Source organism: Aulonocara sp. 'chitande type north' Nkhata Bay, linkage group LG7, assembly GCF_057382095.1.
Source record: "Aulonocara sp. 'chitande type north' Nkhata Bay isolate Kocher_YH1m ecotype deep benthic linkage group LG7, A_spYH_male_GT1.1, whole genome shotgun sequence".
Lineage (NCBI taxonomy): Eukaryota > Metazoa > Chordata > Actinopteri > Cichliformes > Cichlidae > Aulonocara > Aulonocara sp. 'chitande type north' Nkhata Bay.
In genome coordinates, this window is record NC_141350.1 from 68,476,909 (window position 1) to 68,489,289 (window position 12,381).

At 45.8% G+C, this 12,381-nt stretch overlaps 1 protein-coding gene across 1 annotated transcript in view; it reads right to left on the reverse strand.

The window, feature by feature from the left end:
- Nucleotides 1-9,149, reverse strand: part of LOC147326830 (neuronal acetylcholine receptor subunit alpha-7-like) — a 60,212-nt gene extending 51,063 nt beyond the window's left edge. The window contains exons 1-2 of the mRNA XM_086302186.1: nucleotides 8,207-9,149; nucleotides 1,579-1,718 (exon numbers count right to left, since the gene is read on the reverse strand). Of these exons, the coding sequence (XP_086158312.1) occupies nucleotides 1,579-1,718; nucleotides 8,207-8,264 (198 nt within the window). The 5' untranslated portion in view covers nucleotides 8,265-9,149. The remainder of the gene's footprint in view (nucleotides 1-1,578; nucleotides 1,719-8,206) is intronic.
- Nucleotides 9,150-12,381: the final 3,232 nt, after the last annotated feature.

Sequence of the window (12,381 nt, forward strand, 5' to 3'; positions counted from 1 at the left end):
TTGTTTCTCCGTGGGACTGTGGCGCCCCCATAAATTCAGACAGAAGGAGGCGGGAGCGATGAGAGACACTGTGGGGGGCGCTCTCCACAATCACTCAATCCAAAACCCTCACACATGCAGAACAGCACCGAGGCCACGCCTGGGTCCATATGAAGGTGGAGCTGCTGCACGTGGAGCACGATCGCATCTCCTCTGTGTGCACAAACACACACAGACACGAGAGCAGACCCATGAAACACACACTCACTGCACATCGGAGACAAAAGGCAGTTTTAGAAAGAGTGTGTGTGTGTTAGCTGCCCTGCACTGTGGTTGAATAAAGTTCTGCAGCCAGGACTCTGACATGTCTAATAATTGATGTGTGTGTGTGTGCGCGCTTGTTGTCACATGCCATGATAGATGAAAGATGAAAGTTGCCTCCTGCTGTGGCTGCTAGCAGGGTGCAGAGCGAGTGTTTGTTAAACTGGCTGTAAGATGTGCGTGAGGTAGAAACGAATGAGCTGAGCTCGTTTAGTTCCTCACAGCATCCGTTTGTTTGAGTTTATGTCTCAGCCTCACGGTCGGGCCGCGCAGCAGGAAAGTTCATCCCTGAAGTCGGGCTAATTGGAGCAAACGTCCACTCTGAACCCGCAGAAACGGTCGAGGACTGGGAGCTTCTGAAGTTTGTTTGTGTGAAAAGCAGAAAAGCAGTAATCTGAGGTGCGTCTCAGATGCAGCTCCACCAAAATCATTGTGGCTGTGGACAACAAGGTTCAGCCAGTCTGCCACTGAGTGGAGTCAAGTTGGCAGTTATATGCAATCTGTTTGTGATAATACACAATTAACTGTAATAAATGTGCAAAAAATGGATTTTTCTTCTCAGCAAAAGCAGAAATTCACTTTAAATTCCTCCACGGTGACGTAGCTGCTGCAGGACGGTCAGCTGGGAACAAGCTGCTGCAAAGAGCACTGCAGCGGAGCTGCTCGTCTGTGCAGACTGCAGCGTGTCGGCGACCCGTCTGAGTTTATTCATTCAACTCTACACAGCAAAACATTCAGTGCAAACACAGATGTTATCTGGATATTTCTGCTCCTGCTTTCCCTCTTTCCCTCCCTCATATCCTGGTTAAAGTGTTCATGATAGCGTTAGAAGATCACAATACCAGATCTTCATTGCATGGTTATCATATGATATGTCATATGTTGCCCTTAGTCACAATCATCCTTCATTTATTTGATTTATTTAACTTTATGAATTCACACTGGTTCCCAGTAAGACCTGCAGTCATAGTTACAGTGAGGAGGCACCTGTGAAGTTTATCTAACGCAGCTCAGATGCTACAATACAAACAGGAAGCAACAGACGACGAGGAAGCTGTGATTACACTGATGTTTACATATCAGTTAATGTTATTATTGGTACAACATGTGCACCAGTACATGCACCAGTACATGCACCAGTAGCTCACACTCTTCTAAAGATCCCCTTTAAGCATTTCTTTCTTGGTCCTGTATGAAGTCATCTAGTCTCTGATCTCACACACAGATGCCGTAATAATAGGGATTATTAACAGTTCATACTGAAGCAACAGTTCTTACCACGTCCATGATCTGCAGCAGGCTGAAGCTGAAGTGGACGGTCAGGCTGTGGGAGTCATTGCTGACCGGCCGCTCTAACGGGTTGTAGTTCTTCATCAGCTCCTTGTAGAGACGCCGCTGGTACACGCCCTGCAGAGAGCCTGGAGGGAAACAGGAACGACTGTCGTCAGCACGCATGACCGCTCCAACAGTTTAACTGAGGTGGAGCCGGTTAAACCACTGACGCTAACACAGGCTTTCTCTCCCAGTTTACAGCTGAGAACCACTAAAGTATTCTGTGGAGCTGCCCAGACTCTCCACCATCCCCATCCTGCCAGTCCAGAGTTTCCTCCTGGACTCCGAGGTTGCTTTGACTACATCGCTCACTCTGTTCCAGGTTTTTGTAAAATATAAAAATGAGTTTGATGATCTGAGACATGAAAGTCTGACAAATATGTGAGAAAACTTTCCCAGCACTACATTTGTTCTGTTCATTATCTGTTTTGTACGACTGAAGTGCTGTAACGCTGGGAGTGTTGGCAGGTCGTTAGCGGTGCCTCTTGATTGGCCGATGCAACTGAGCGGCTGCTTGAAGTGTGCAGAGCTCTGAATCTGCCATCGGGTGAGATCTGTGACCCACGTCTGGTCTGACAAACATCGATTTCACCGCATTTCTCTTCCTTTTGTCACCTTTCATCTGAGGCAGCCCAGAGTCGCTCAGAGACCGGGGGTCTGGAAGGCTTTGAGGAGACGGATTACATCAGCCTTGGTGGAGATGAAAGCTCATCCGGATGACTGACAGGTGCTCGGTGAGACCTTGGCCGAGCGTGGGGGGAGGGGCTGACTGTCAGGAAATGAGCTCCAGATAACAGAAATATTTTCTGTTCCTTTGTCTGCGTTTCGTGCTCTGACTGCTCAACTAAAAAACCCAAACGCTGGTAGAAGTCAACAAATGAAGGGATCTGAATTTCTGAATGAACGTAAGTGAAAATGAAATTATTTTATTTAGTGTCAACATGAAGAAGTGCAGAGCTGTGACTGTTACAGTGATGCTGCAGCTTCTGCAGTCAAACGTTTTACTTGTATCTGGACTTCTGATCCTCGGGTGTATTATAAGTTTTAGTCTGTAGTCCAGTCTGTTACTTCAGTCCTGCATTTGAAGCTGTTTCTGTGGGTCAGTCTGCAGGTTTCTATTAATAGAACTGTTGTTTCTATTTCCCCCGCGCTTTCACGCCTGCTCTATCTTCTAATATAATTTCTCTTCATGGTTTATATTCTCATCTTGTTGTTTGAGTCTTTTGTTCTCGGTTGTAGTTACTGTTACCAACGCTGTGTTTTTGTCTGTGATGTCTCCTGTGTCACGTTAATCTTGTTTATCCTCATTCAGTTGTGTCTTACTTCCTGTTTTACTTTGATAGCGGCTGTTATCAATGCCTCATGTGAAGTTAAACGTTCCCCGTGTCTCTTTATGTTGTCTCCACCTGACACGTGGAGGCACGGACCCTGCAGCTCTGATGGAAAGGTGTCAGGATGCACAGAGCGTCCTGACGGATCCGTTTGTCCAGAACGTGATTCTGGGGAATCTGGAGGCCAAGTCAACACCTCAAGCTGGTTGTTGTGCTCCTCAAACCATTCTGGAAACATTCCTGCTTCCAGTGCATTATCCTGCTGAAAGAGACCACAGCCATCAGGGAGCACTGTTTCCATCGCCCAAAGCATCACGCTGCTGCTTCCTCTGGCTCACCGTCTTCCCATAATGCATCCCATTGTCGAGTGTTCCCCAGAAAAGCGGCGCACACGCATCCATCCAGCCTTGGTGATGTAAAAAACGTGATTTGGACCAGGCCACCTTCTTCCATTGTTCTGTGCTTTAGTTCTGATGGTCAGCACGCCCACCCTGACTGGTCTGCAGCCCCATATGCATTAAACTGGTGCTCTGTGCATCCTGACACCTTTCCATCAGAACCACCTGACATGGACAGTTTGAGCTACAGCAGCTCGTTTGTTGGACTCGTGCAGACTGGAGACAAATCTGCAGTTTTCTACATGTTCTGACCCAAACTGTCACACTGACCCATTTCTCCTGCTTCTCCCATCATTTTACAGGTTCTTCTTTCCTGACATGTCCCACCCACTAACAGGTGCCAGGATGCAGATCGGTGTCATTCACTCCACCCGTCAGCGTGTTAAGGCTGATCGGTGTATCGCTCTCTGATTTTGCATTCCCAGCCTCGCTCTTCGTGTCTTGAGCTTTTGTACGTTCTCCTCATTAACCTGCATTAAACGCTCACTTTGAGCTCGATTCCTGCTGCCCGAGTCAGCGACACAGCTAACTCTGACACTCATAAACATGTGAAACACAAATATGGAGTCTACCCAGTCACGTGACTGATGCAATGTTGTGTAGGAGAGCTGATGTGAGTGAAGCTGATATGTAAATGTGTCAGACTGCTCCAATAAAAGCCTTTCATGCTGTTCCAGCGGTGGCACCCCAACCCTGCACGCTGCATGTACCAAACCAGTTCTTTTCCTTTGTTTTTTGGCATATTTCTCCTGTTCCAGGTGTGCATGTTCATATCAAACATGACCAAAGCTTCAGATGATGAGCTCAGTGTCTGCACAGTGAGCCAAAAGCTGCAGACTGCTGTAAAAACACCGTTTTTTCACCCTTTTATCTGAAGTATGTTGTGATTGGGGATTTCCTTAAGTGCTCTGATGTAAGGCAGGCGTCCTCCATCAGTCTGCTCGGGGTACTGGAGGGTGGGGCACGTGTTGAGAGACAGGGGTGGTTTTCAGAAATCTGCATATAACAGCTGACCTGCAGCATGTGTAAATGCAGAATGCGTGAAGAGTCGGTGCATTCAGGAAGCTAATGCTGCTGTGCCACATGCATTCATTAAAGACAAAGGACGGAATCTGAGTCTCAGCCAACCGTTGAACAACAAACAGAGATTCTGCAAAATCCCAGATTATGATATAGGAAGCGAGTCTGTGGAGGAGATGGAAGGAGTACTGAGCAGCTCATGAATAGAAAATGAGAGTGAGAGGACGGGTGGAGGAGTAATAATGATGAAGAGAGGGCAGCTATGACGAGTGGGACGGTGGTGACATACATGTGGAGGTGTGGAGATGTCCAGGAGAGGGGGCGGTGGACTTTAACCAGACTGTTAACGATGATTTTGGAGAGTTGGAGGATGATGAGGAAAGCAGGTGCATGATTACGTGTGTGGTAGGAGAGACAGGTGGGTTGAAGGTGGGAGTACATCAGGGATCTGCTCTGAGCTCCTTCCTGTTTGCAGCGCTGACAGATGAGGTCGAGAAAGAGGAACAGGTGGAGGAGAGCCTGGAGAGGTGGAGGTATGCTGGGGAGAGAAGAGGAATGAAAGTCCGTAAAAGGAAAACGGACCATGTGTGAATGAGAGGTGGAGCGGTGCAACACAGAGATAGTGTCGCTGCAGGAGTTTAATGCCTGGAGTCAACCATCCAGATAGAGATGAAGAAGTGAGTGCAGGCAGGGTGGAGCGGGTGGAGATGAGTGTCAGGGCTGATTTGTAACAGAAGGAGAGCAGCAGAAGAGAAAGGGGAGGTTTCAGGATGGTGGTGAGAGCTGCTGTGATGAGTGGAGATCAGATTTAAAGGGAGAAGCTGCTCAGTGACTCCGCGTGCTGTGAAATAAACACTGTAAAAACACCACCCACTCTGAGTGTGGTGGTGTCTGAGTCAAACCGAACACTTCTGTGAAGACGTGAAGCTTCTGGGCTCTTTGTGTGTTTCGCACTGATCTCAGAGCTGTGACTGCCTGCACGATAACCCTCGAACCTTCAAACGTCTTTAAGAGAAGGTGGGAGACACGGTTCAACAGTGAGGCGCCGCAAGGACGCCCCACAGACGCTCACTAACGGGAACAAAAGATGTTTTATTAGCTTTAAAAAATGCTTATTCTTCTTAGGAAACGACCAAGAAAACATGATTTAATTGGCTGAGTTATTTGAACAGCTGTGAAAGGTCAACATTTCCTTTGGGGAAATAACATTTCAAAAGATTTAAAGCGGCAGCTGCTGAAGAAGACGTCTTTAAACCTTAAACTGAACCTCAGAGCTGATTTCACAGCGTAAATACCAGAATCAGCACAGAGACGTGAAGTAGTTCAAAACGTCTTTTTCTAAGACGACATTTATGACCCCGGTTTTATGCAAACGAGCTCCTCCAGCAGCGAATAATCTGAAGCCTGAAACCTGCAGCAGGCTGAAGACGTCCACAGACGGTGTTCATAATAAAGATCTGTGATAATATGCAGGCTAATAGAGAAACTGTAAACAATCCAGATATGAACTGGTGACTTTTTTAATCTCTTCTACGAGATTACATTAAAAATAATCCCACAGAAAAAATACGTTGACAGATAAGTGAACACTGCTACCACAGGGCAGCTCGTTTCACTCAGATTTAATCTGACATGAATCATGAAAACCTGATAACACGGCCCGTTTAATCTCCACTGGACCAGTCAAACATCTGCCTAATAACCAGAGATGGGCAGTACGTGTTACTGTAATCCGATTACTTTTTTCAAGTAACGAGTAAAGTAAGGGATTACTATTGCAAAAACAGTAATTAGATTACCGTTACTTTCCCGTAGGAACGCTGCGTTACTGCGTTACTAAAACCGTGATTTTTTGCAAGAATGTCTCATGACAGTGACGTAAGCGAGTGCGACGTTAGTGACAACAGCTGTGTGCAGATCAACAATGGATCATATATCGAGTGCAGAGAGAGTATGAGCGTGCAGCGTTTAAAGCGTGGAAGTACTGACCTTACTTTGAGTTTGATTCCATAAAAAGTGACAAAAACATTAGTGTCCGCTGTGCGTGGGAAGAAAACTTCTTTTTACAGCGAAAAAACCCCTAAACTTCCAACAAGCACCGAGTAGCTATGACGTAATGGGAAACTCACAGAGAAACTTGCGGATTCTTCCACTGACCGCGGCACACCTGCACCAGGGTAAACCTCCGCCTGCCCCACTCCTGCTTTACAGGTGAAAATAGAGCAACAGGACCGCTGAGTCTTTGACTTTATTTATTTTCTGCTGTGTTTTACTTGCATCTATTTGAAAGACTGAGTGTAAACACACAAAATATTTTATTTTATGTGCTGGAATGTGCAGAAAATAGGTTTAAATGTTAAACTAATTTCTTCCAGTCAGAGAATGTTGCAGATAATTAAATGTTTGCTTGATGCATAAAGTTAAAAGATTAAAACTAATAAAACAAGTTTAAAAAGAGACTTTTCCATTTGATTACATTTTGTATGATGGATTATGTAGAAAAAGTAGAATTGGGCTGAAAGATCTATCGCTTTATCACCTATTCAGGGTGTAAATCGTGTTTTTAAAAAGTAACTAAGTAACTAAGTAATTAATTACTTTTGAAAATAAGTAATCAGTAAAGTAACGGGATTATTTTTTGAGGAAGTAATCAGTAATTAGTTACTGATTACTTTTTTCAAGTAACTTGACCAACACTGCTAATAACCCAGTAAAAAAACAAAACATCCTTACTCTGAGTGCATAAAAGTTTAACTGCACATTTAATCCTTGAGATGTCTGATAAGAAAAAAGATTGCAGCGACACTCGAGACGGGGGCGGGGTTTAACAACAGGCGAGTCGTTTATTAGGCTGGGGGAAGGTACAAACAAAGACTACTAAAGCTAAACTGAACTGGAACGAAACTGGGAGAAAATAGATACTAAACGGGACAAAGAACATGAAAAAGACCTGAACACAGGAAACACGTACGCTGGGAAACAAACACAACAGAAGACCCGACAACGACTGACAGAAAACTCCCACACTAAATCCACAGAGAGGAGACGAGGGGAGCGGAAACACAGCCGACTCAAATGAATGTGACTAAACACAACCCACAAGCATCGCAGAAAATCTACTGTTTCTTCTTGAGTGAACCCAGGAAAACTCTGCTGCACTGTACTGTGACACGTGGCTGAGCGTGGATGGTGTCAGGAAGAGGAGCATAAATCTGATGAAGATACAGTGAGAGGTCCAGCTTTGCGCCCTTCTCCTGTGAAATGTTCCCAAAGACTCGCGGTGGCCCAGACTGGACCCTTTGACGGCCTGGTTCTGGCCCGCGGGTTGCATGTTTGACACACCCACCCGTGGAAATGTTAATGCACAGATGCAAAATTCTTCTTCTTCCTTTTTCCTCCCTTACACCTGGACTGCACGAGGATCACCTCCCACTGATTCTCCCTCAGCAAACAGCAGGACGCCGCACGCACAGAATCAAACTTCTTATTTAATCTGCAGATTAAAGTTCTGTTTTTGATTCACTCCAAAGACATAAAATGTGACAGAAGCAAAATCTGATCACAGCATTTGTTGTTAAACGTTTATTCTAATCAAATCAACTTCTTATTCACTTTCTGTTTGAAAAACGCATCTTTGAAATGTCTGCATGTGCATCAAGATGCAGTTTAAAGCTGGAGAGCTGGTTTTAGTCCACAGGTTACAATTCTTAATCCAGATAAGTGTCCTCACAGCCATAGACGACCTGTGTGTGTGTGTGTGTGTGTGTGTGTGTGTGTGTGTGTGTGTGTGTGCGTGCGTGTGTGTGTGTGTGTGTGTGTGCCTACCGTGGATGAAGCTGCACAGCGTCAGGATGAGCGGGGTGAAGACGCGAGCGTCCATCATCAGCAGCGAGTCTCAGAGAAGCTGAGCGGAGTTCCTCCTGAACCGACGGCAAACACGGAGAGAACGAGAATCAACAGAGGGTTCGCTCTGAGAGGAGACGGGGTTGCTCCTCCCCCCAAAAAGCATCCAAAGGATTAGATTCAGCAGCCGGAGACACCGAGGAGAGAGAGAGAGGTCTGTGAGTGTGTGTGTGCACATGTGAGGACAGAAACGTAGAAACAGTCATAAAACTGAGCTTTACAGAACAACACACCTTCATCCACTCCTGGATGTTTACCAGTTTGTAGTGGTTTTTTTCTTTTTGTTATCTGGGATCTGTATGATGTCATCGATTGGAGATACAGTTGTAGCCAGAAGTTTCCATCCCCTCATCTCAGGCATGCATGCTGGTAATGTTGGGCTTTTAATCATGTCTTTGCACTGTTGTTTTCCCAGGGTGGATGCAGGCTCAGATATATCGTTCATATTTGTAGAAATGTCTCTGAGCAGGCTGGGCCTCGAGCACAGTGTTGTCGCAGCTATGAACATGAACTCAGGCTGATATCTGACTGCTCCTCTTGGCAAAACTGGTGGACTTCATTTAAATTGCTTGGTTTCCTGGGATGGACCACATTCAAAGACACTCTGAAGCTGCGTCGTCCACACCAAAACCAGTTCTGATGTGTGTTTGGACTTTTGTCCACACAAAAGCATCACACAGCTTCATCTACACTCACTCAAATCTTTTAATAACAATTCATTCGTGTGACAGCACTCGTTGGATTGACCGGCACTCCGAACAAAGTCCACCCAACTCAGTGAAGGAGAAGTGCAGATTTACACAACTACAGGTTCTTCTGATGTCGCGTCCCTTTGCCGAGGTCTGGAAGAAGTCCAGCCCTGTCACTGTGAAATGAGAGGAAAGCAGTTATGATGTTCAGGAACCAACCAGGATCAAGCTCGCCATGAACTGGAAACTGCAGAAACACCAGAGACAAGATGCATGTTTGGAGGAGTAAAGGTGAAGCTTTCAAAGCTGAAAACACCAACTGTCTGCTCTGTTTGCTGTCAGGGAGTGGACGTTACACTCAGCGATGGAACAATGAGGGACGATGGCTACTTCTCCTCAAATCAGCACATAATAAATAACATTCAGTGTTGTGGCTGAACGGTGCAGCGACACCTCCCAGCCGTGAGCTGGACTCTTCATCGCTCAGCTGTCACACCTCACTGAAACCAAGTCTCAGGGACTGACAGCCCGAGGTCACCTGCAGAGTCCATTCACACTTCTGACTGCAGCGCCATCACAGACACGAAAACTGAGAGACGCTTAAAGAGACGCCTGGAGGAACAAAGTCACAGCCGAGTTCAAATATGTCGCTTTCCTTTACTTCCTGTCATAGATCTCCTGTTCCTGTGGACGATGCTCAGCTTAAATATCGTGAAAGTTTCAAATAAGTGCATCAGGCTACGTACAAGTACTCAAAGTCAGAACCAAAGCTGCAGACCCTCACTTTCTCACAGTTTTTCTCTTTTGGATCTGTGTGATGTCATAAAGAGCCTGGTCCTTTCAGGTACTCGGCAGCGTCACCAAACTGGTGTTCAAATCTTGACCTAAAAGGGGAGGAGCTAAAATTATGGATGTGATTCAAGCAGCCCGCGGTGGCTGACGACCCTGCTGTAAATAAAGATTATTATTGCGGCTGTGTGCAGGGAACTTGGGGTCTCGTTGCCTTGGAAATGGTTCCCTCAAAGACTCGTCTGCAACCACTCACAGTCAGCTGCAGCTCTGGCAACAACACACCCGTCTGCTTTCAGCTTCATATGAAATCTCTTTGTGATAATACAGTAATTATCTGTGATGAATAAGCAAACAATCTCAAATCTGTTGTTGTCCTTTTATACGGAGATTCACATTAACTGCTCAGACCTAGATTAGAAATCTGCTTTTAAATAGGAAAATCACTAGAAACCAGCTGCCAACCAGTTCAGCCTCTGTTGCAAAGACAGCTTCTGCACACATCTGTGCAGACGGACTCCCACAAAGGTGACATCCACAGGCTGGGGGTGTTGCATGCTGAACTTCTGAACAACCGCCAGTAAAATAAATTCAATGCAATGATTTTTACTTCTCATCTAGTCTAACTGAACCGTAACCTTTGACAGCTGGAGGATGTTAAGATCCATGAGGACTGACGGTGGTGCGGGAGCACCAACTACATCCTGCCAGCTTCTCACATGTAAGCACAAGGTGTCCTTTGTCTGCACTGCATGGCATTAAAGATTACACTCCTCACACATGGACACGTGTGAAGGACTTCAAACATATTTAAACCCTGGGTTTTACAGCCAGCATCTAGTGGCTGTTAGCGGTACTGCACACGAACTGCCTTTTATTAAAAGTCATTTTAAATTTCAGCATGTCAACATTTTGTTTACTGTCATGGAAACTCTGAATAAAGAGTCGAGTCCCCAGCGTGAAGGCGTTTCTCCGCTCAGCTGAGCGTGATACAAACTCCTGATTAATTTCCTAATGAGGGCTGAATAATTAGCTCGCTTTCTTAATGACTCTCTCCATTAAAGACAGCGGCTGGCACAGAGAGAAGAGCGACGTCTGCCAAACTAAAGCCAAACTGTGGCCAGGATGATTATCCTGAGTCTGTTTGAGTTTAGTCAGCCCTGACAGATCCATCGCTGCTGTCACACAACGAGAAGCTTTACGCATGGAGACAAAGACTTAGTCATTCCTCAGGGCTCTGTGATGGGACTTTTTATTATACAGGTTTCCCCCAATACTATAATTCATTATTATCAGGATGTCATTCATTGGCTTCCTGTTAAATCCAGAATTCAAAATCCTGCTCCTCACATACAAGGTCTTAAATAATCAGGCCCCATCTGATCTTAATGACCTTGTAGTACCATATCACCCTATTAGAGCACTTCGCTCTCGCTCTGCAGGCCTACTTGTTGTTCCTAGAGTATTTAAAAGTAGAATGGGAGGCAGAGCCTTCAGTTTTTGTTCCCTTTAACACCAGCTCCGTGTTGTAATCTTTGTTTTGATCCCCGTGTCGGGGCTTCGCTCGGTGCAGAGGTGACTCTCCTGTCAGTAATGAACTTCTCTGCTGCTGTTTCTGAACTTTAAATAAAAGAAACCCATTCCTCTTTAAATAATCACCCAGCTGGGCACAGACTGTGAAGATATGAAAGTTTATCATTGGTCTAGGTAAATCCCCTGGATCAGGTACCAGCCTTATAAGCTGTATGCAGCCAGTTAACAGTAAGACACTGAAACACTGATTATTGGTAATATTTCTGGTAATATTTGAGTTTTGCGCAGATGTTTTTAATCCCAGCATCCTCAGCTCAGCAGGCTCGGTGCACTCTGCAGCTTATTACCAGCTCTGCCTGCAGCAGAGATGAGCACAAATGCTGTAACACATTCAAAGGAAATGACACGAGGAGCTGAAACAGCTGATCATTACACAGGCCTGGACTGCCACCTAGTGGAGGAAGAGAGAACTGCCTCTCACGACCGTTTGCGAGGAGCTGCAGGCAAAAACATCCTGAAATTTCAGGCTGTTTCACTGCCGTGGAGCCAGCTGGGTTCCAGACTTTTCTCATTTCACACTCATTTAACATCCCTGTGACTCTGGGCCTTACTCCACCTGGCCTCACCTGTGCACCACCTCTATTTTCTATTCCTCTACAGAGACATGGTATGCAGTGGGGACTGTGAGATGTCATGCATGTCTCCTTTTTGAAGTTATTCACTCAGTTTCCAGAACTGAAAAATGAAGCCAATGCTAAAGTGCTAAAAGCTGCAGTTCTTCTAATGTCCACTAGGGGCTCCAGCAGCGAGCCAGGCCCCTGGTCGAGACAGCTCTGGCCTCTGTGGGTAGCTCCTCTCTTCATAACTGTGCGGTGGTGAGTCAGCGGTCTGAATGGTGTTTATGCTGAAGGTTTGCATTATTAGGGGCGTGGCCTGACAGGTGGATGGTGGCAGAGGAGGCTGTAATGAAATGCACTGCGTTTATGCTGCTGGAGCATTTTTAGTTAAGTGTAGTGAAAGATGTCTGAGTGAAAGTCGAGATTTATCTGATCTTACTGAGTTACAGGAAACACCCAAAGTAGTTGA